Raw genomic sequence first — 25,147 nt, 5'->3', positions numbered from 1 at the left:
GGACTCAATTACTAGGGGTCATGATTTCAAAGTGAGAGGGGAAAAGTTTAAGGGAGATATGCATGGAAAGTTCTTTACCACCTCCGCTGGCAACACGTTCCAGGCACCCACCACCCTCTGCGTAGAGGCGGGCACGATAGCGCCATTTAAGATGTATCTAGACAGATACATGAATGGGCAGGGAGCAGAGGGATACAGATCCTTGGAAAATAGGTGACAGGTTTAGATAGAGGATCTGGATCAGCGCAGGCTTGGAGGGCCGAAGGGCCTGTTCCTGTGCTGTAATTTTCTTCGTTCTTTGTTCTTTGCCAGTCGTCTCAACCTAATCAAAAATCCCATTATGATTCCCTTGGTTCTTGAATTGCCTAATAAAGCCAATAGCATCACACAATTAGAGGAGGTTTGGGGCCCTAATATTCCGTCAGCTCTTGAAGCGTTCTAATATCTGGTGTTTCAGGGAAAGTTAGACTCCTAATAACCTAAAAAGCTGTGGGTCTACAAGCTGTAAGGAGAATTACTCATTGCTTTTTATCTGCCCTGAATGTCATTTGCCCGGAAAAAATAACATTCTTTCTACATCATGTGCCCAGTCTTTGATGGCAGGATCGAACAAGTCAAGCTTCCCATTTAATGGCAAGATATCAGAAATGCTTACCCCAATTCAAAGACAACTGTTGCAAGCAAATTTCTTCAGGAGCATGCTTTTCTCTTATCTTCACTGAAATAACTCCACAGAGACCAGTATCCCATCACCAAGTCACCCTTTATTTACATTCAGAGAGTCCTTGTCACTGATCCAGCTCCCTCACAGCCCACTCAGAGTGAACAGGATGTCTGACACTTCTGTTCTTATCTATCAGCCAGGGCTTCCTGATTGGACCAGATTAACAGCCTCAATCAGGGAACTCATATTCTATGAGGTCCACCTGACTGACCTCATTACAATCACCACAGTCTCCCCTCAAAAAAAATTTGAGGCTGAAGATCAATTTAAAATTTCAAAACTGCTGTTGATTGTTTTGTTATGGATTACAGAAGCATGGTAGGCAAGTAGAGTTAAGATACAGACTGTTCATTGTCGATCTGCATGACAATACAGGGTCAAGGGACTGCTTGGCTACCTCCTGTTCTTGTAAGCTGTCAGATTCTAACTCGGGCTGCATTAGTTAATCTCAGATGGACAGCTCTCTGGGTGAGCCTGAAGCTAAGAAGGGGCCAAAATCCTGATTGCAATCCAGTGAAAAGGTGCAGCTAAAGGTGCAGTGTCTATTTGACATTGGGTTTCAGAGTCAAATATACAGGAGGGACAACAAGGCAGAAACTGTGAAACTATACCCCAGTCGACAGCCGTACCTTCAGTGGAGGAGGATTGGAAGTCTTGGTTAATTGAGATAGAGGGACGGACTGCTCCAGTCATACTGTTCTGAGTTCCTGATGGATGTTTGTTTGCGCAGAATCACGAATGTATGGAAAGAAAGGGGTTAACTACAAGAACACACAGCAGATGGTTGGAGGGAGGAGACGCACTGAATCCGAGGATATAAATGCAGCTCTTGAGAACCTGGAGATGGTTCTACATGGTTAGACCTTATTTCCCTAAACTCTGATTCTTATTCACAATTATTACATCCACATTCAGAATAACTTGCATTCCAATCCATATTCATTATGATTGAAAATCCAAGTCAGATTGATTCAGGATCACATTCAGGATGATTCCCATTCAGACTGATTGAGATTCACATTTGAAATGATTCCAATTCTGATTTATTCAGTATCATATTCAGAATGATTGTAATTCAGATTGATTCAGGATCACATGCAGAATGATTCTGTTTCAGACTGATTGAGATTCACATGTGAAATCATTCCAATTCAGGTTGATTGAGATTCACATTTGGAATGATTCTAATTCAGATTGATTCCAACTTCGATTGATTCAGGTTCACATTTGGAATGATTTTAATTCAGACTGATTGCAATTCAACTTCAAAATGATTCCAATTCTGATTGATTTAGGATCACATTCGGAATGACTCCAATTCATATTGAGATTCACGTGGAATGATTCCAATTCAGATTGATTCAGCTTCACATTCAAAATGATTGCATTTCAGATTGATTTAGATTCATATTGAGATTCTGATTCAGTTTCGGATTTAAATTGGTTCATATTCAGACAATTTATATATATGATACGGAAACAAGAGAATGAAGGTAAGATTGCTAAATTTGCAAATGAAACAAGATAGGCAGGAAACTAAATTGTGAAGAGAACATAAGAAAACTACAAACTGGGCAAAAATCTGGCATATGGAGAGAATGTGGGAAATTGAAGAAAATGTGAAATTGTCCATTTTGGCAGGAACAATAAAATACGTTGTCTAAATGGTGAGTGATTGCAGAGCTCTAAAGTGCAAAACGATTTGTTCTCCATAAATTGCAGAACTTGAATATGCAGGTACTGCAAGTAATTAGAAAAGCTAACAGAATGTCATTGTTTATTGTCAGGGAAATTTAATACACATGTAAGGATGTTATCCTTCAGTTAGTGAGACCACATCTGGAGTACTGAGCACAATATTGGCCTTCTTATTAAACAAAAGATGGAATTGTGTTGAAATTAGTTCAGAGAAGGTTTACAAACCTAATACTTCAAATCAGTAGATTTGTCTTCTGAGGAGAGATTGGAACAGGCTGGGCTTGTAAGATGGAGGATGGGAGAAAATTATGACTGTAAGACTTGCTCCTTTTTTGAGGTATTTCCAGCGTTGGAACTGATTTCCTCAATTTCTTGGAGGAATAGTTACTGTTTTATAAGCTGTTGCACTATTTTGGAACTTTGGAAAAAGATCAAAACAAGATACTTCAAAACAAGAGAGGGAGCAGGGACGATGTGGGAGGCGAAAGAAAAGATCAGTGAACCTGCACAGCTGTCTGACCAGGCAGTGACCTTTCACAGCCGCTGACCAGGCAGTGACCTTTCACGGCTGACTGCCTATGCTGTTAGTTTCAAGTATCTCTGGACATCTGAGTTAGCTCTAAGAAAAATATACAAACAGCAAAATTCACGGTCTACCTTGGAGAAACTCATTATCGGAAACTCCTCACAGCAGGGGAACATCTAAGTACTTTAAGTCTAATCATATTCTATTTGTTTGTAAATCTATAATCGTGAATAGGGTAGTTTTTTATGTGTTTATTGAGATCTGTCTCTAGACTAGACTGTTCTTTTAAAATATAAAACATAGGTACCAAGTTACCCTAGGGCAGTGCTTTTTAGAGCAGCAAGACTGTCGGTTTCTGTGTCTGTGGATTGTTAAGGTGCAAAGATGACCTTTAGTGATGTGCTCTTCCTGTCTGATGTGGGAGATTAGGCAGAATTTCCGTGTTACTGATGATTATGTCTGCAGGAAGTGTGTTTGGTTATGAACCCTATCAGATAACATGGATATGCTGCAGTAGCAGTTAGGGGCAATGAGGAATTTACAGGGAGCAAGGGGGTATGATGGATGGCAGTTTCAGGAAGGTAGAAAAACTGCAGAAACAGTCAGGTAGGTGGGTTACCTCTAGGAAAAGTAGGAGAGATAGGCAGGTAGTGCAGGAGTCTCCTGTGGCTATCTCCATCTCAAACAAGTATGCTGCTTTGGAAAATATAGGAGGTGATGGATCTCAGGGGAATGTAGCACTGACAGCCAAGTTTCTAGTACTAAGAATGGCTCTACTAGAGCAAGGGGTACATCAGGTTCCATGCAATCGATTCTGACAAGAGACTCTCAAATCAAATCACAGACAGATGTTTCTGTGGCCAACAACGAGATACCAGAATGATGTGTTGCCTCCCTGGTGCCAGGGTAAAGGATGTCTCGGAGAGGGTGCAGAATATTCTCAAAGGGGAGAGGGACCAGCAGGAGGTCGTTGTACACATTGGAACTAACAACATAGGAAGAGAAAAGGGCAAGGTGCTGAGGAGGGAATATAGAATTTCTGTCTCTACCATGCTTACAGGCAGTGAGTTCCAGATTCTCAACCATCCTCTGAGTGAAAGCACTTTCCTCACATCCCCTCTAATCTTCCTGCCCCTTGCCTTAAAACTATGTCATTGATCTCTCCGCCAAGGGGAAAGTTTCTTCCTGTTAACCCTCTCTATGCCCTCATAATTTTATACATGTCAATCATGTCCCTTCTCAATCTCCTCCTCTCCAAGGAAGACAACCTCAGTCTGTCCAATCTCTCTTCATAACTGAGAAAGCAGAGTTAACATTTTGAGTCTGGTGACTCTTCATTGTAAGTTCTGAAGGCAACTTATCATTAAGCTGCATGAAGTGTCATTCCCCTTGTATATCTACCACCCATTGCACTCTCTGTAGACTGACAGTCATTTTAAGGACTTTATTCACTTATCATTTTATTAACATTTTCTACTTACTACAAATAAACAGACTCTAGCCATAGATAAATAATTATGAACCATCAAATAACTCTACTAGTTAAAAACTCTAACCCCACCCCCCTCAAACAACTTCCCTCTTACACATACAGACAGGAAAACAACATGGGTGTTATAGATGAAGGAAAAAACTGGGAAGCAGTTCAGTAGTCTTTGCTCAAGGAATCTGCTCAGATCATCCTTGTGTTGGTCAAAACTCTGCTTCTCAATCTCTCTTCTCTGGATGCTTGCACTGGTTTGCAAGAGGTTGGTTTGCAAGAGGTTGGTTCACACTTGTAAAAGATCTCTGACTTAACCAATTTAAAGTCACAATTTACACCAACTGTTAAAGGAAGAATAAGTTAGTTTTCTTCAGGCTTACAGTGGGTTTTACTGCAGAAAACAGAGAACTCCTGAGCTATGGCAGTCTAATGATTTCTTTTTATCTTGTTCACATCCCTCAGCTCCAGCTCATCTGCAAACTATACTTCAATTACTGCTTGAATAAGCAGGTGTATAAACAACATTTATAATAACTATCCAGGTTATTTGCTTTCAAAAATTCCAGTAGTCCTTCATTTTAAAACAGTTCTTTTCCAATTTCAGTACACAATTTAAAATATAGATAACTAAAAAGACAAGGTCTTTATAAGAGGTTGTTTCCCTTTGTGGGAAAGTTGAGGACCAGAGGGCATAATCTCAAAGTAAGAGATCACCCATTTAAGACAGAGGATGTATATTTCAGAAAAATGGAGTCGAAGATTAGCAGATCAGCTTAAAATCTCATTGAATAGCAGAGCAGACCTGATGTGCTAAATGATCTACTTTCACTCCTACTCTTATGGCATTCCCAATAGAAATGGGAAAAGCAATAATTTTTCATTTTAGAACAGTCTACAGCACAACTATTTAGATCCCAATATCTACAATACCCTTCTGGCAGTTTGGGAGACTCAGGGTCTGCACATGGTAAACTCAGAGATTGTTGCCATTGTCTTTAAGTGTAAATTTGTCACACCTTCTCCCCAATAAAACAATCTAAATCTTTTTCTCACAAACTGCACAAGTTATTGCAGAAGATACAACATGCCCTTCACATATCCTCAATTCAAAATTACTACCTAAAATATCGTAATCTTACAAACCTCATAAACAAACACCCTACCTGCCACGCTGATGCCAGATTTCCAGCATCAACCGCGACGCCCTGTGAAAATGGAAAAGATTTTGGATGACATTAGGCACAGTGTTGCCTGCTTGACAGTTTGATCGGTAGAGAAAAATGCAGGAATTGTAAATAGACCCACCCCAATCTGCTAATGTAATGTCAATTTTGCCAACATTGAAGTTCCAGTACATTTGGCATCAGTTAGCTGGCTATATCTTATAGGACATTAGACAAAGCCCAGGAAAGGGTGTTGTTACCTGTGAAGAAATTTAGCCTGTGTTTTAATCTTCAATTGATCCAAGGCTTACTCAATTGATTCCTGTTTTCCTCCCCAGAAAGCCGATCTCCTGGGATCCCAGATACTCCGACTCGCCTTGTGTTCTCTGCCCTCGGAGCAACCTCATTGAAAGTCAGCTGGCAGAAACCTCAATGTGACCGGAAGGTCATGGGTTATCGGGTCACGTACCAGCCTCTTCTGGGAGGTCAGTGCTGTCTCTCCACATTTCACGAACCACAGCTGTCACTGGGAGTTCCAGGTCTCACCAGTACTCATCAATGTCTGAATTTGTTCCCACCACAGTTTGATGGGTAGCCTAGAGCTTCACCAGTTGAGAACATCACAGATTAGAAATGTAAAATAATCCAATATGTTTGTAGAAAATTAGATGTAAGCAATTAGTGACTGTTGAACAAATGTTAGCTGTGTCTCTTCCTTCACCAACATTGCCAGGCTTGCTGTTTCTTTTCTGCTTGTGTTTCAGATTGATTGGTACATTGGAAGAGACAGGCAAATATATGCACAGAAGGGAAAGCATTCACAAAGAGACATATAAACATACACAAAGAGACTAACATCTATCCAGAGACAAAGGCATGGAATGATGCCCTCTGCTCCTAGGGCCATGCATTTAGGGCAGAGAGAACTGAGGTGAACTGGTATAGACCCTGATTGGTCTTGACAAGTTAGATGTGGAAAGAATGTTGTAGGTGAGTGCAGAACTAGGGGCCACTCTTTGAAAATTCGAGGTCACGCTTTTAAGACAGAGATAAAGTTAACTCTCTCAGAGGATTGTGTGATTTTGGAACTCTCTACCTTGGAAGGTGGGAGTGCCAGGGGTCACGGAATATTTTTAGGCAGGGGAATCGAGGGTTATCAGGGCAGATGAGAATGTGGAACTCAAAATGCAAAGATATCATTCATGATTTTATTGGGTATAAGGGATGGAAAATTTAAAACAGAGATGAGGAATTAATTCTTTCAAAGAGCTGTGAATCTGCGGAATTTATTACCCCAGAGCGTGGTGGACCCCAGAACACTGATTAAATTTAAGGAGGAGACAGACAGATTTTTAATTAGTAATGGATTAAAGGGTTATGGGAAGCAGGCAGAAAAATGAAACTGAGGCCAAGATGAGATCAGCTATGATCATATCAAATAGCGAAGCGGTATCGTGGGGCTGAATTGCTTACTCCTGCTCCTAGTTATTATGTCGGTAGGAATGGTAGGAATGAGGAGCCAAATGGTCTAATTCTGCTCCTTTTTCGTTTAGATCCGAGCTTGGCAAGAAGAGATCCATGAAGGACAAAATATTTTGTTCAAACAGGAATAGACAGGGGATAGGAAATTTACATATATAGGCAAAGACTATCAGGAGTACCATGCATACTGACAGAGAATATGAGAAGGAGGGGTGGTAATTGTTATTGAACTATGATTCTGGTCTAACCACAACATGATTAAGTTGAACTTTACTCACTGTCTCATGATGTTCCAGGTGAGACGAAAATAATTGACATCTCAGATCCCGACGAGAACTCCATGATCATCAATGATCTTATACCCAACTGCTCCTACATGTTCAAGGTCAAAGCTATGAGTGAGAAGGGCTGGGGTCCAGAGCGAGAAGGCGTCATCACCATTGAATCAAACGTGGACCCACTAAGCCCTCTGAGCCCAGTTCCAGGTAATTAGTGGACTGAAAAGCTTGAGATGTTTGCTCTGGACATATTCTGTATGTTGCTACTAGTGAGAAATGAAGCATTGCAAATATTACTGTGGAAAAGGAGTTCAGTCTGGGAACCTGGAATATTGTCTGTAATCTATACCCAGTTAGTTTTGCTGTTAAGAGTAAATTCCATGAGAAAAGCCAAGTGATCATTTTGGATATCTATTTAGTTGGAGTGTGATCTCTTAAATAACTTATTGTGTTACATTGTATTACAAAGTTTGAGTCAATTCAAGAGTCTAAAGTCAGCAAGGATTGAGGAAAAGCCAGTCTAAATTTGTTTTAATGGATATTTATCTTTGTTTATCCCTTAACCAACACAATTACGGTTTTGCTATCTGTGGGACCTTACAGTGCACAGATTCCTATATGACTGCAACAAAGTTTGCACTTATAGAGCACATGTAACATAGCACAATGTCACAATCTGCTTCATTAAGATCTGACACCATTCTACAGAGGAAGGTATTAGGGCAGATGACCAGAGCATCTTAAAGGAGGAAAAAGGCACAGGGAAACGGAGAGCTTTTGAATGGGAATTAAGTGGGAATGATGTGACACAAGCTGCTGAAAACTGGCACCACCAACAATGGAGAAATTTAAACCAAAGTGTAAGATGTCAGATAAAAACCAAAAGAACTGCGGATGCTGTAAATCAGGAACAAAAACAGAATTTGCTGGAAACACTCAGCAGGTCTAGCGGCATCTGTGAAGAAAAAATCAGAGTTAATGTTTCGGGTCTGGTGACCCTTCCTCCGAACTAACGGTGGCTGGGAAAACGTCAGCTTATATGCAGAAAATAGGGAGGGGGATGGCGTAGGGGGTAAACGATAGGATGGAGCCCAAAGAGAGAGAAGAGCAGTTGGATACAGTTGGATAAAACCGGACCCAAAACTCTGATTTTTTCTGAGTTTCCAGCAATTTCTGTGTAAGATATCAGAATTGGCGAAATATAGAGATCTCAGCAGCTAGGAAGGATGGAGGAGTTTATGGAATTAGAAACAGGCAAGGCTGTGGTAGAATTTGGGAATGAGAATTTTCACATTGAGGTATTGTAGAACCAGGAACCAATGCAGCCCAACAAGCGCAAGATGATGGGTGAATGCAGTTTGATGCAAAAGTTACGCATTGCCAGTTTCAAATTCTAGATTCTCATGGATGGAAGATGGGAAGCTGGCCATGAGAACACTGCAATGACTAATGTCAAGGATTTCGACAGTAGATGAGCCGAGGCAGAACAAGATCAAATGCTGTTACAGGTATGGAGATATATAGCTGACAGCTCATCTCCATATAAAATGATCGAAGCTGTGAATGGTCTAGCTTAGGTTCAGACAATTGCCAGAGAGATGGCTGGAGTCACTATTCAGGGAATAGAATTTGTGGCATGGACCAAAGATAATGGTTGCAGTCTTACCAATACTTAGCAAAATATGGTTTGTTCATTAGTGTTAATGGCTTGTAGACAACTTGAGAAGGATGAGGATGAAAAATTTACAACGTACGTCAAAATCACATACTGACTATGACACAGAGATTATAACAGTGACTACACTTCTATTGTTTTTAATTAGCTGTAAGGCATTTTGAAGCATTCTGAGGTTAGGAAAGGTGCTGTATAATGTTATGGACCAGATCAGAACCCTCAAAATATTTTAAGAAGGTAGCCTAGACCCTAACTTTTTTTCATTTTAAAGGTAAATGTCAAGTGGCTGTTCCACATGTGAAGCAACTGCTCAATCCACTCGACATTAAGCAAAACAATTTATTTAAACACTATAGTTAAAATACAAACAAAAGAAAGAGGAATTTAGAATAACTTAACTACTGGAAAACTTAACCGAATAATAGATACAATACCTACTACTAATTAACTGTTCCAATATAGTAACATCCCATAAACACACCCTTTGGCAAAAAGGTAAATTCAGACACAGATTCTTACATGCCATTCAACATCAAGAGAGATTTCAGAGAAAGTCAGAGTTAGGAATCATTTACTGAAGCTTCAACTCTTCTAGGACCCAAACAGCTTCTCACTGCTACAACTAAAAAATTAGAAAGCCTGATCTGGGAGAACTGGCCACTCCCTTTCTAATGTTAAACTGTTTCAAGCAAAACCTAAAAAAAGTCTCTTAAACTATTGATTTAGGCCAAATTCCATAGCCACTTTGACACCTCTGCCTTTACAAACTCTCTTCAAAAAACTCAGAACAAAATGACCTTTTTAAAGTGACAGCATCATCACAATAAATACAAATCTGTCAAACTCATTGTTTAATGTCTAGTTGATCCAAACCCTGTCCAAGAACCATGAAAGATGCTCAGTTGGGTTCCACAAGGGCCACTCAGCTCCTGACCTCATTACAGTCTTGGTTCAAATATGGACAATGGGCTGAATTCCAGAAATGAGTTGAGAGTGACAGCCCTTGACATAAGACTGCATTCTACTAAGTGTTGCATCAAGGAGCCCTAGCAAAACTACAGTCAATGGGAATCAGTGGAAAAGCTCTCTGCTGGTTCAAGTCCTAGGTCCAACCATCTTCAGCTGCTTCATCACCTTCCTTCCATTATAAGGTCAGAAGTGGGGATGTACACTGATAATTGCACAATGTTCATTGATTAGGCCACAAACGCAATAATATGTGCAGTTCTGGTCACTATGGGAAAGATATGTTTGTACTGGAGAGGGTAAAGGAGATTCACCAGGATGTTGCTTGAGATGGAAATCTCAGTTATGAGGAGAGACTGGATAGGCTGGGTTTGTTTTCCTTGGAGCAGAGGAGGTTGAGGGGTTGGGGTGGGGGAGGAATCTGATTGAGGTGTATAAAGTTATGAGTGCCAAAGACAGGACAGATAATGAGAATCTTTTTCCAAAGGCAGAAGTGTCAAAGGCCTGAGGATATAAGTTTAAATTGAGGAGTAAGTGGTTTAGAGAAGATCTGAGGAAATTCTTGATAGGATGATTGATGTAGATACTCTCACAACATTTAGGAAGCAATTTGTTACTTAAAATGCCAGGGCACAGTAGCCTATGGACCAAGTGAAAGTAAATGAGATTAATATTGTTTGGTGTTTGTTAGTTGGTGTAGACATGATGGGCCAAAGAGTCTGTTTCAGCGTTCTTTGATTCGATGACCGTTCATGGTAAGTTTTCGGCTAAAAAGCAGCAAGTGACATTTGGGCCACACAAAATTAGGTGTTAACTATGTCTAACAAGAGAGAATTTAACCATCATCCCTTGACATCCATTGGCATTACCATTACTGAAAGCTATCAACATGCATTGACCAGAAGTTCAACTGAACTCACCATATAAATACTGTAGTTGTGAGAGAAATTCAGAGGCTAGGAAATCTCACCTCCTGTGCACCATCTCCATGGCACAAGCGGGAGTGTGATGGAATATTCCCTACTTGCCTGGATGAGTGCAGGTCCAATCACATTCAAAGGCTGATACCATCCAGGACAAAGGAGCCTGCTTGATTGGCACTATACGCACAAGGATCCACACCCTCCACCACCGACGCTCAGTAGCAGCATGTGCATTAGCTACAAGATACACTGCAGAAATTCACCAAGGCTGCTAAGACAGAACATTCGAAACCCAAAACAACTTCCAACAAGTGCAGCACATATATGGCAACCACCACTTGCAAGTTCCCCTCCAAACTACTCATCATCCTGACTTGGAAATATAACGCTGTTCCTTCAGTATCACTGGGTCAATTTCCTAATGGCATAGTGCATTTAACTACAGCACATGGATTGCAGCAGTTCAAGAAGGCAGCTCACCACCACCTTTGTATAGGCATCTTGGACAGCACAGCAGCCCTGCTGTCTTACAGCGCCAGGGACCCGGGTTCAATTGCACCCTCGGGCAACTGTCTGTGTGAAGTTTGCACATTCTCCCTGTGTCTGTGTGGATTTCCTTCAGGTGCTCTGGTTTCCTCCCACAGTCCAAAGAAGTTCAGGTTATGTGAACTGGCCATGGTAAATTGCCCACAGCATCCAGGGATGTGCAGGCTAGCTGGATTAGCAATGTGAAATGCAGAGTTACAGGGATGGGGTGGGTCTAGGTGGGATGCTCTTCAGAGGATCAGTGTGAACTTGATGGGCTGAATGGCCTGCTTCTACACTGTAGAAGATTCTATGAATTAGGGAAGGGCAATAAATACCAACCCACCCATGGTGCCCACATGACCTGAATGAATAAAAAGGAAAAAAAACACTTTGAAAGGCATTTTCTAAATGGAAATCCTCATTCCTGCTTATAGTTTGAGGTTCCATTAATCGGTTAGGCAGGGGACAATGTAAAAATCTCTTTCATCTCCATCTGATTTTTCTCTCCTGAAGGCACCAATTCCTTGCTCAGGTCAAGTTGCACAGTCACTGCTGTCTAAATGAAGTTTAAGCCTAACTGGTGAGAACTGGCAGTCTGTTTCACAGCTGAATCAGATCCTGGTCAAAAGTCACACAACACCAAGTTATAGTCCTCCAGGTTTATTTGCAATCATAAGCTTTTGGAGTGCTGCCCCTTCGTCAGGTGAAAAAAAGCATGCAGGCACAGAATCTATAGGCAGAGAGATCAATGGGTAGAGAGCCCAAAAAATCATATAAATGGTGTGAGTGCAGTGTCAACAAGATTAAATAACAAGTCTCTGCAGGTGATCAAAAGTGTCAGTGTGAGTAAAGTATCAACGGTTGAATAGTAAGTGAAGGGAATGACCTATAACCCAATTAATTGAGATAATTACAAAAAATTAAAAATAAGGTGGTGCTGGAGACAAATCTGATCCTGTCATCAATCATTAACTGCCCATGCTTCAGGCAAAGAGAGTTATTGCACAGAGGTTAAGAAAGAGAATTCTGGCCTGGGTTGTAACTGAGGAGAGCAGATTACATCTGTAATGGCTGTGCTGTCCAACCTTGCTGAGGTAACATGACTCAGGATGTTCAACTCTTTGAACCAGGGATCAAGCAGGCCTGTGTGACTGCATTTCATTCTGCGTTCAAAGAGTTGGGGGCCTTGCGTGAACAGTCTCGATTTTGATGCGGTAGTTGTTAATAATTATTGCTGATTGGATGATGAGTACAATCCCGCAATGTTGGAGGAATTGAAAACATCCTAAATCCCTGTCCTTTGTTCCACAGGCTCTCCTTTCACACTGAGTACACCAAGTGCTCCAGGACCCCTGGTCTTTACAGCCATTAACTCTGAACTGCTCAAACTAAGCTGGGAGAAACCCCGCAAACCAAATGGAGACATCATGGGCTACCTTGTGACTTGTGAACCACTGGATGGACAAGGTAAGCACCAAAACAATCACCTGTTTCTCCCCACAGCAAGTTACTTATTCAGCTAACTGGCAGCATCCTCACCTCTGAGTCCGTAAGGTTGCAATCTCAAGATTTCAGCACCCTGTCCAAGATGACACTATGAGGGTGTAGCACTATCAGAAGTGCCATGTTCAGATCATAAATTAAAATTAAGCCCTGCCTGTCTTCAGAGCTGAATGTTGTTGCAATTCATTGAGGTAGCACACTGAATATTAAGCATCATTATTCCTGGAATCATCACAAAATTTAAAGATTTTGAGAAGTACACAGAATTACCCAATTTACCTGTCTTTCTGACCCAAGTTGACAGAAAGCGCAGATTAGGTTTATGTGCTTAACAAAAGTCACTTTATTACATTTATTTATTACACTATTTATTAAATACTCCAGCCATAAAGTAAATAATTTTGAACAGTCAGCGTATAACTCTATTGGTTAAAAATCTACACCTCCCCTCATAAACATCCCCCATCCACAGACACAGAAACCAATAGACAGAAAAAGAAACTTTGGTGTCATGGGCAAAGAGGAAAACTGGAAAAATAGTTCAGTGGTTCAGTATTGGGTGACTGGCTCACACTCATGAAAGGTATCTGACTTATTAATCAATAGCTTACAGTAATTGCTGAAAGAAAAATAAAGTGGTTTTCTTGGGCTTAAAGTGATTTTTATTGCAGAGAACAGCGCCTGCGGAGATCTGATGGTTTTTCACTAAGTTATTAACAGCGCAAGCTGTTCCACTTTCTAGGAACCGATCACATAGTTGTTGGCAAGTGCAAGGCCTTTGCCATCTCTCACTCTGACGTGCACAAGCACAAACACACACTCAAACTCACTGCCCACTGCTGCTTGAACCATGTATAAACAGTACAGTCGGTTCTGCTATAACGCGTGTTTCTTCAACATGAATTGGCTTTAATGCGATTGAAGAATTTAGACCACATTTTGTAGAATGCAAACTTTCCTTACCTGTATTGGCTTTAACGTGATTCTGGCCCCATTAGTTCAAATGGCACGGCTATTACACGATTTTCTTATAATGTGATATCGCACAAGAATGGAACTATCACGTTATATCAGAACGGACTGTACTTACAATTAGTGTCAGGTTACTTGCTGTAAAAAACTGTAGTAATCCTTCAGTAGTCCTTGTTGTTTTTAAACAGTTCTGTTCCCATTTCGGCATACACTCAAAAATATACAGAAAAATAAAATCCTGTAGCACCATTCAGTGTAAAGCAGGGAGTTCCAGTGTCCAATGCTCAACTGGTCTGTTGGACTTTATTAACAAATAATGAGTTATTCTACTTACTCAAATATTAACAGTGACCGCAATTCATTGCAAACTAAGTTTTTTGGGGTGTTTCTATAGTGTCTTTTGTAGCTGTGTTGAGAAGCAGATGCTTTGACCTGAACCTGAAGGTCTGTCAAGTAGGCGGTAAGAGATGATGCTGGTATAAAAGGCTTCCAAGTTCAATCTCCTGCTAGTCTCAGCTAATATGGACACATACTATATTGAACAAGTTTGCTTCATCAAAGGCTGAAGCACATCAGTGCATTCCCACAGGGTTGTCAATGGTCTTACCTTTTATCTGTGCTTCAATGGCTGTAGTGTTGCCTGTCCACCTTCTTCCTGTCCACCTTATTCTAAATGGGGAGAAAATTCAGAAATTTGAAGTGTAAAGGGACTTGCAAATCCTAGTCCAGGATTCTCTTAAGGTGAGCTTGTAGGTTGAGTCAGTAGCTAGGAAGGCAAATTTGAGAGGAGTAGAATATAAAAGAAGGCATGTACTTATGAGGCTTTATAAAAGCTCTGGTCAGACCGCATTTAGAGGTTTGCGAGCAATTTTGGGCCCCGTACCTCAGGAAGGATGTACTAGCCCTGGAGAGGGTCCACAGGAGGTTATGAGAATGATCCCTTGAGAATGAAAGGCTTAACATGTGAGGAGTGTTTGAGGACTCTGGGTCTATATGCGATAGAGTTTAGAAAGTTGAGGGGGGATCTAATTGAAACTTAGAAAATACTGAACGGTCTGGACAGAGGGGACATTGGGAGATTTTTCCATTGGCAAGAGAGACTAGGACCCGAGGGCAAAGCCTTAGAGTAAGGGGAAGACTCTTCAAAACAGAGATAAGGAGAAACTTCTTCAGCCCAAGAATAGTGAATCTATGGAATTCCTTGCCACAGAAAGCTGTGGAGACCAGGTCATTGAGTATATTTAAGACAGAGCTAGATAGGTTCTTGATTGTCAAGGGGGAAACGCGGGAGAATGGGCTTAAGAAACTTATCAGCCATGATTGAATGGCGGAGCAGACTCAATGGGCCGAATGGCCTAATTTCTGCTCCTAGACCTTATGGTCATATAGTCTGGAAATTAGGCCAGTCCAATTGTATCCAGCATAAAGGTGGGAGGGTTCCTGAGGGTCTGTTAATGATGACATTTTGCCACCTCTAGCAATACCATTGGAATAAATTGGGAAGGACAGGTCCTCCCAATGTGAAGGGCTCCTGTGATATCAGCTCCCCTGGCCATCGTTGGCAGGAAAATACTTGGTGCGAGCAGATCACTGGTTGATAGAAGTAGAATCCGAGCTGGGATTGTGTCAAGGACACCCCAAAAAAAAGGAATTAAGTTGCTTTTTTATAATTACACTTAAACACAGTTACCTTCTAATATGGGGCTGCTGGGATCATTCAAACAATTTTTCCAGATGGGGCACAATTCACAACCTCAGGGCACAAGCATCTGCCTGTGCCATTAAAATGAAATGCCCTTCCCTGATCTTGCCACCATCAATGGCATCAGTAGTGGAGGACTTGGACAGTCATATGTCCAATATGCCTCTAATCTCAACTGCAGTCGGGTTCAGCAGCTTGATACTGATTTGACTAATAGGATGGAAGTTCCACGTAGCAAAGGTAGGATGTGAGTCATCTCATCACATCTGTTCCAGCATTTTATTCGGTCATGGCTGAGCTATATCTTGACTCCATCAACTGCCTTTGCTCCAATACTTAGCTCAACAAAAGCTCTCACTCCTCCAAGCACTGACACTCCTTTGGGACAGTGAGTTCCAGGAGTCCAATATTTTGATTGTGTGAAGACGTGCTTCATGGTTTTATTTCTAATGGTCTAATTCTAATTTAAAGATAAAGCCTCTCGTTCAGGAGTCTCACAACAGAGGAAATTGTTTCTCGTGTCCTGCCCTATTGAATGCCTTTAAACACTTCTATTTGTTTATCTCTCAACATTTTAAATTCCTGGGAGTATACAAATCAATTTTAAGTAAATTGTCTTCATGCTTTAGTGCTCTGGTATAATTTTAGGGAGTTTATGTATGTCCCCTCAAAGCAAGTAAATTATTCCTGAGGTGAAGGTACCAGAAGGGTGAATGCACTACTTCAGGTTGGGGTGTAAAACTAAAGCACAACCTCCTTTTCCTTGCCCCAGCTCTCTCTGGTTAATTTTGCATTTCATTAGCCTTTGGGATTGGTTTTGTACCTGTCCATTAGCTTTTAGTCACTTATGAACACAAAACCCTTGAACATCTCTGTTCTTTCTTTGTCCATTATCTTGCCATTCAGAAAATATTCCAGTCTGTATTTCTAGGATACAAATTAGATGACCTCACAATTTCTCACCACGAACTCTGTCTGCCATAGTTTTGCCCACTCATTTAATCTGCCTGTATCCTTTATGATGTTCTGCTCTCAGCTACACAACATGCTGTTGAACCTACCTTAACACTGTGAGCAAACAAATATATAAATATCTATTCCTTCATCCAAATCATTAATAAATATGGTGGAGAGCTGACACACAAATCCCTGGGGAAATACAACTTTGCCAGTCAGAGTCTGCACTCTTCATTCCTCCACTCTGCCTCCCACCATTTTCTAATCCTTATTATAAGGTGACATCTATTAAAATCTTTTCCTGTTCGTATCACTCTCTCTATAATATCCAGTGTGGTTCTGTGGATATCATTCTCTTTTGACACACCGTCCTATTCCCCAGTATGATGCTGTAGGTATCAGTTAACACTGTGGTCAACAAAAATGCCTCATTCAACTTTGTTCACACTGTATCTCAATTCCTTTTGTAGGTGAAATCAAGACTTATCAAGTGGAGGGTGATGATGCAGAGATGACACTGATGGTACCTCACCTCAGTGAAAATGTTCCATATAAGTTCAAAGTTCAAGCAAAGACAACCCAAGGTTATGGTCCAGAGCGTGAAGGCATCATTACCATTGAGTCACAAGATGGAGGTAGGAGCCAACTCAGTAAGAAAGAATCAGTCATTAATAATGAACAGATCATATATTACTGTATCTTATACACTGAAATATTCCAGGTGTGTCTAAGTATGTTAATCACTGTCTTAAACAGTTGAGCCCTTGTGCAGCCAACTGATTTGACTGGTGATTGGTCAATTGATTGACCCAGCCATCTACCGACCTACCTTCCTTTCTAACTTCATTCTTGCCTGCCTATCTTCTTTCATTTATACAAATGGCTACGATGGGAAATGGACCATGCAGTGTTCTAATTCTTGATAGTAATGAACCTGTAATGGTAACATTTAAAATTAGGTTGTAAAATGGGGAAAACTATTTCACCAAAGAACATTGAAACTATCAGTGGAGAACAATGTGGTAGGCAGTTTTTGCATTGTCAAGAGTAATTGGAGAAGTTGAGGGATATGATGAGATGGAACCTGGTAAGAAAGAATAGACGGATCAGTTGAGAATTTTCCTTTATATATGATAGTGATTTGTGGAGTGGATATGAAGGATATTGATGGATTGCAGTGGTCTTGTTCCAAGTTGTAACAGCTATGTTTTGATCTTTATATTGTAGCAAACTTTACTGACTACAATAAACAGATGGTAATGAGGCATGAGGGATACATGGTACCTGGGAATATGAGCACGCAGACCGGACTACTGCAGTCCACCATCGACCCCATGTTCTCAGGTACGTCTTGACAGCGTTTACTGTATTTACCCCAGCATTTTCAAAACCAAACCCTATACTGGCCTATGAATAAAAGCACTCTGTCTGCTGCAGTACCCAGTCTCTGGCAGCAATACTTCATCTGCTGTAGTTCTCAGCCTAGTACTGAGATGGGAGTGGTACTGAACTAAGGGTTATACCCAATCAGAGTGGAACTGAGTTGGGAATGGTACCAAGCAAGGGGTTGTACCCTGCCAGGAATGCTACTGAGCCAGGTTTGTATCCAGCTTGGAGTGGCACCAAGCTAGGGGTTGTACCCTGCCAGGAATGGTACCGAGCCAGGATTGTACCTCCCTGGGAGTGGCACCAAGGCAGAGATTCTCCCTCGCTGGGAATGATACCAAGCTGAGTGTGCTATTCTGTCCGATGTACTACACACTCTTCTGGCTCAGCTACTGCTGTTATTGAATATTTGGGTCACCAGCTTTGCTATGAAGCTCTAATTAAGTGGTTTGGTTCCAGAGGGAATGACCGTTACAACACAACGAATGGAAGGTGCGACATCAATCACTCAACAGATCACTCGAACAATGATGACGAGTGGAACAGTCACCAAACAGATGGAAAGGAAGTTCTACGAGGCTTGATCCATGGACTAGCTTCTGCAAAGTCCTGCTCTTTGTACAGACGGCTGCAGATTCTTTACGTTGAACTATACCAATGAGTAATCTCTGATGCCCTGATCTCTAAGCTTGTCAGCACCCAAGTTAAAAGAGACCTGCTGGACAGTTGTGATGGATGTTTGCTTCCATTTGTTCATTAGGCTTGGTCAATTGGCATTGTTACATATTGCTGTAACGTTTTCTAGTTTGTTGGTGTTGAGCTTTGATCATGAAAGACTCTGCATTCACCATATCCTAAAATCTGTCCAAATTTCCAAGTGCCTCTAAATTTTACTTTCCTTTCAATCCAATTACCTTGAATCCAGGCCTCCCATGAAGCAGACAAGGACACAGAAGATTCTTATGTGCTTTCTTCACTCTTTCTGCATTGCTTGGTGCTTGTTATCACCAACAGAAACCTCCACTTGGGGTCACATTATTTCCATACATTCATTGTATTTATTTTTACATTCAGATATAAGCAACTACTCCATGTAGAATGTATAAATAACTTTCAAAGCATATTTGATTCAAGTTGTGAGAAGTAATTTTGCTCTGTGGGTGTGAGAGCAATTATCTAGAATCTGCATGTTTTACAGTAACATTGATCGACAGGTGTAATTTCTTGTGTTCTCTGGGTTTAGCTCAGTCTTTCTTACTTAAGTGTCACCTTTCCACATCCCCATCACCACCTCAACCTGCTCTGTATTGTTTCCCTGCTGTTTTCATTTTAATGACTTAATCCTGTCAAGCATTGTTGACTCTCACATTTCAGATGCTGAATTCCCACTAGTATAAAAGACCCCATAACTCACAGAATTGTTAACCAGGATGACTGAAATTGTCCCATTTGGCAGAGACATCCCATTACCGTGGAGACGTTTGTCCGACACAATTGGATTCACTGAGAGCTAGTAAATGTTGGATTTAAGAAATGTATAAAGAGAAACATAGAAAATTAGAGCATGAGTAGGCCCTTTGGCCCTTCAAGCCTGCTCCACCGTTCATTATGTTCATGGATCATCCATCTCAATAGCCATTCCTGCTTTTCCTTTAAATTCTTTGATCCCTTTACCTGTAAGTGCTATAACGAATTCCTTCTCCAAACCATATGTTTTGGCCTCGACTGCTTTCTGTGGTGGTGAATTCCACAGAATGTGCTGCATACATGGAGATTCAGCTTCTTGACTCCAAAAGCCAGATACCTCCTCTTATTTAGGTATCTCACCTGTCTACACAGGTGCTGAACTGCAACATGTACTTCTTTTATCCTCCATATTGGATAGAAACCTACCAAATCTACTACACTGCCTCCCAACTACTCGGCAATTTTTTATACTGGGCAACCAAAGTGCTATTGTATCTCCTAAAAAGCTTACATTTTAGATACTAAGTATGTACTTATATTGTAATTTTACTGGGTTGTATTTTTGGAATTTCGGTATGCTAGCCAAATGCCATAGATTTGGTTTCCACATTGCAGCTAAAGATTTCTATTGCCTGCTTTCAACAAAGATTAATTTTGTGAAGGTTGTGTTGTACAGAGCCTAACCAATCCAGGTATAATTCCCAGCCTAATCTCAGCCAAGCAGCTACACATTGGGAATTACAACCTACAGTGGGAACAAGCAGAAATCAGCCATGGATCCTGTCACAGATAGTTATCCCTTGCACTGAGCGAGGTCAGGATCAGGCAGAAGACTGCACAGTTGGGTCTAAGTACCTCCTAGGTGCCAGCCACCACTGGGACACCAAGAGGTAGCAAAGTCAGAACAGATGTGACACAAAATTCAATAGGAATTGAGGAGCAGCGGTATCTGGAATGGAAATGGCCTCAGATTGTTATGCATGTGGCTTACCTAGTGGATCCCACTCTGTAAACACTGCTTCAGGTTTTTGTACTTGTAATAAAATGCTTCTTCTGCACTTGTAACCATGTAAACGGGCCTTGACTCTCTTTGTCCCAATATTGTCTTTCTTCACATTGACCATTGGCTTTTTCCACAGCACATAATTTTTGTTTTAAAACCATACCATATCAGTCCAACAGACCCAACCAGAATACCAGTGGCAAAACTTTTCATGTACCGTGGAACACTTTCAAAATGGAAAATATGCACTTTCTCGGATCTCAAAACTCACCAAGTGCGCATTTTTAAATACAAATTAGCTCAGGAACAGAAGATTCTATGAGAATGCAGCCCTGTGTGTTAGCTCTGCCATTCGTTCAGATCACAATTGGTCCACACCTAAATTCCATCATCTGAATTTAGTCCCATAATCCCTTGATTTATTTGCCTAAAAGAACTGAAGGACGTGTATTTATATAACACTTTAGCACATAACACAGCAACCAACATAAGATCAGCAGTCAAGATAAACAACACAATTTGACTTTACATCAAAATAGTTCATAGGAGTGTTATCAACAAAGTCTGACACTAAGCCACATACGGTGATATTAGAGCAGAAGATTAAATGCTTAGTCAAAGAGGTAGACATTAAGGAGCATAACAAAAGGGAAGAGATTTAGGAAGGCAATTTTAAAGCTTGAGCCAAAACAACTAAAGCATGGCAACCAATGTTAAAGCTGTTAATAAGATGCTCAGGGGGCCAGGATTAGAGGAATAAAGATACCTCAGAAGGTTAAAGGGACATTCCTGTTAATTCTCCATGGTTTAATTGTTCAGTCCATTTAATATTATTACATGGCCATACATATATGTACCATAAATGGGCTGCTGCTCATGCGTTGTGATAGATTGTGATGGACAATGTGCCTAAGCAGCTCAGAGAATAAACTGATTTTAGAACTTGACATTATAGAGATAGGGAACCCTCAAGGCCTTGAAGGCAGCTGATAACAAGGTTGGGAATTGAGGCATCCAGCACGATCCAGTGTGGATCAATAAGTACAGGGTGATGGGTAAATGAGACATGGTGCAATTGAGGAAATATATGCCTTAGTGATTGTGCGAAAAAGTGATTAAAAGGCCATCTTAGGATCAAATAGGACACAAGGTTGTGAACAGTTAGATTCAGCCCTGTTGGCAGGAAGAGAGGTGGAATCAGTACCTACAGAATGCAGTTTGTAGTGGGGCTAAAGATAATGGCTTCAGTCTTTCCAGTATTTAATTGATGGAAATTTCCGCTCACCCAATGCCAAATGGCTAACCCATCAAAAAGGGGTCAAGACAGTTATAGAGCTGGATATTGTCAGTGTTGTTATGATGCTGGGTTTTCAGATCATATTACCAAGAGGTGCTATGTGGATGAGAAGCAAGAGGTAGCCAAGAATAGATCCTTGGGAACAGCATGGACGTAGGAGCAGGGACAACAGCCAATGGAGATGATTTTCCAGTAATGATTAGATTGACGAGAATGGAACCAAGTGAGTGCAATCCGACCCAGCCGAACGACAGGGGAGAGGCAGTGAAGCACGTCGGTGTGAGTATCCATGTCAAAGCTGCAGACAGTCTGACGAGGAGAAGAGTTAGCTTGCAACAGGCAAATAGGAAGTCATTTGTGACAGGTCCAAATCTGATTGGAGAAATACAAACATGGAGTACCTGGAACACTGAATACCAATTTAGGCAGTGGTATTCATGATGTGGAGGTGCCGGTGTTGGACTGGGGTGGACAAGGTCAGAAATCACACAACACCAGATTATAGTCCAACTGGTTTATTTGAAAACACAAGCTTTCAGAGCCTCACTCCTTCTTCAGGTGTTAGTGTTTATGGACTTTGGAGAGGAAAGGAAGGTAAGAGGTAAAATAATAACTTATAAGCACAGTGTTTTATGAAAAGTGGCAGATAATGTTGGAAGAGTGGAAGTAGAAACAATGTCAGCTAACACGGGAACCTGGACGGGAAGCTGGATGGTCAACATTTTAGTGGGTAAAGGTTCAAGTGATAAGGGGTAGTGTCTCATGGACAAGGTTAATAGCCAACTGAGCAAGTGACTAACACTGAAGCTCTGTACACAAGGTCTAAAGTGGTATATGCGAGATATATACATGGTAAATGGCTGTACAGAACATACTTAAATTGGTAGTGCCTTAAAATTGTGCAATGTATTTCCAGGTACCCAGAGAAACATGCAGCCTTAAGTCTGGCTGCCAATTTCCAGACAAGCTGTCTTCTTGGTAGTGTTCTTAGATTGGTCAACAAGATAATTCCCTAGGCACCAGCTTTATGCAGCAACTCCTCAATTTGCCAGGTTTCAGTATCGCTCTGATTCACCCCTGGCATAGAAGATTCTATTTTACAGAAGCATACAGTACAGAAGAAACCCCTCACCCCATCAAGTCTGTACCACCAAAAATATAGTACTACTTACACTCATTCCACTTTCCTGCTCAAGGCCCATAGCCTTAAATGTTATGATATTTTAAGTGCTCATCCAAGTAATTTTTAAAGTAAGTAAGGTTTCCTATCTCAACTACTCTCCCAGGTAGTTCATCCTAGAGCCCCACCAGCCTCTGGGTCAAAATGTTTGTCCTCAAATCCCCTCTGAACCCACTGTCTTTTACTTTAAAATTTTGACCCTTGTTACTGACCCTTCAACTAAGGGGAACAGCTACTTTCTATTCACCTTGTCCATACCCCTCATAATCTTATACACCTCTATCAGGTTCCCTCTCAACCTTCACTATATGAAAGAAAACAACTCAAGTTTAGCCAGAAATGGTAAGAACTGCCGATGCTGGAGTCAGAGATAACACGGTGTGGAGCTGGAGGAACACAACAGGCCAGGCAGCATCAGAGGAGCAGGAAAGTTGACGTTTCGGGTCGGTACCCTTCTTCATCTTTTCATAACTGAAATACTCCGTCCCAGGCAACGTCCTGGTGAATCTGGCCAGAACAGGTCTGAAGAAGGATATCTGAACCCAAAATTTTAACTCTCTTTTCCCTCCATTGATGCTGCCAGACCTGCTGATTTTTTTCTAGCAATTTCTGTTTTTGTTTCTGATTTCCAGGATCCAGTTTCAATTTTTTTTCTAATGAATCGCCTTTGCACCCCATCAGTGCAATCACATCTTTCCTGCCATGCACACAGTACTCCAGCTATGGCCTAACCAAAGTCCTGTACAGCTCCAATACAACATCCTTGCTCTTATAATCTATGCTAAAACTGATAAAGGCAAGCATCCCATATCCCTTCTTAACCTGTCCTGCCAACTTCAGGGATCTGTGGGCAAGCACCCTAAGATGTCTCTGTTCCTCTGAGCTTCCTAGTGTCTTGCCATTCATTGAGTATTCCCTTATTTTGTTCCTTCTTCCAAAGTGTATCACTTCACATTCATCAGTGTCAAGTTTCATCTGCCATTAGTCTGCCCATTTCCCCAACTAGTTTGTATTCTCTTGTAACCCAAGACCTTCCTCCCATCAACCACCTGGCCGATCTTTGCAACATTCTCAAACTTATTTATCATCCCTCCCACATTTTCATCTATATCATTTATGAATATTAAAAACAATAAGGGACCCAGCACTGATCCCTCTGGTACACCACCACACATCCATTTTGCTAAGTTACCTTGGATCCCTGAAGCTGTTATCTTCTTTTTCAGTTTCCCATGTGAGACCTTGCCAAAAGGTCTTGGTGAAATCTATATCAACTACATCAACTGCCCTACCCTCATCCAAACATTTGGTTACCTCCTTGAAAATTTCCACTCGATTTGTTAGTCATGACTTCCCTCTGAAAAGCCACATTGTCCATTCCTGATCAAACCTTGCCTCTCCAAATTGAGATTATTTTTCTCCTTCACTGTTTTCTCCATTAGTTTCCCTTTCACTGATGTAAAACTGAGTGGACTATAGTTCCCTGATCTATCTCTACTACCTTTCTTGTAAAGTGGAACCATATTAGCAGTCCTCTGGCACCACTCCTGTGGCCAGACACTCTAAAAATTTGGGAACAAAAACAGAAGTTGTTGGAAAAATTCAGCAGGTCAGGCAGCATCTGTGAAGAAAAAAATCAGAGTTAACGTTTTGGGTCCGGTAACCCTTCCTCAGAACTGATGGCAGCTGCGAAAACGTCGGTTTTTATGCAGAAAATAGGGAGGGGAATGGGGTACGGACTAAATGACAGGATAAAAGATAGAGCCTGAAGAGAGAGAAGAACAGTTGGATAGACAAAGTAGTTGATGACGATCTAGCTGGGAGGGTGAATAGTGTTAATGGGAACAGTAATTGACTAACAACAGATGGTGTGTAATGGCAGGCTACGTGATAACAAGGCCTGGTGTGTGGAGTAGGGGACTAGGACAGGAGTTTAGGTCCTAACATTATTGAAATCGATATTGAATCCAGAGGGCTGCAAAGTCCCCAAGTGGAAAAGGAGGTGTTGTTGTTCCAGCTTGCATTGAGCTTCGCTGGAACACTGCAGCAAGCCAGAGACAGAGGTGTTGGTCAGGGAACAGGGTGGTATGTTAAAGTGGCCGGCAACTGGATGTTCAGGGTCTTTTTTGTGTGCAGAACATAATGTTCTGCGAAGCAGTCACCCAGTCAGGCTTCCTTTCCCACTGTGGAGGAGACCACATTGTGAGCAGTGAATGCAGTAGACTAGATTGTGG

At 41.3% G+C, this 25,147-nt stretch overlaps 1 protein-coding gene across 1 annotated transcript in view; it reads left to right on the top strand.

Annotated features, from left to right (window-relative positions):
* itgb4 (integrin, beta 4) overlaps window positions 1–20,507 on the top strand; it is a 93,597-nt gene extending 73,090 nt beyond the window's left edge. Inside the window, exons 30-36 of the mRNA XM_048611152.1 lie at window positions 1,455–1,580; window positions 5,933–6,079; window positions 7,373–7,561; window positions 12,758–12,913; window positions 17,051–17,215; window positions 17,808–17,924; window positions 18,426–20,507. Of these exons, the coding sequence (XP_048467109.1) occupies window positions 1,455–1,580; window positions 5,933–6,079; window positions 7,373–7,561; window positions 12,758–12,913; window positions 17,051–17,215; window positions 17,808–17,924; window positions 18,426–18,550 (1,025 nt within the window). The 3' untranslated portion in view covers window positions 18,551–20,507. The remainder of the gene's footprint in view (window positions 1–1,454; window positions 1,581–5,932; window positions 6,080–7,372; window positions 7,562–12,757; window positions 12,914–17,050; window positions 17,216–17,807; window positions 17,925–18,425) is intronic.
* Window positions 20,508–25,147: the final 4,640 nt, after the last annotated feature.

This window comes from Rhincodon typus, chromosome 23 (assembly GCF_021869965.1).
Source record: "Rhincodon typus isolate 14 chromosome 23, sRhiTyp1.1, whole genome shotgun sequence".
Classification (NCBI taxonomy): Eukaryota; Metazoa; Chordata; class Chondrichthyes; order Orectolobiformes; family Rhincodontidae; genus Rhincodon; species Rhincodon typus.
Note: the sequence above shows the minus strand (reverse complement) of the source record. Positions and strands in the feature narration are given on the sequence as shown.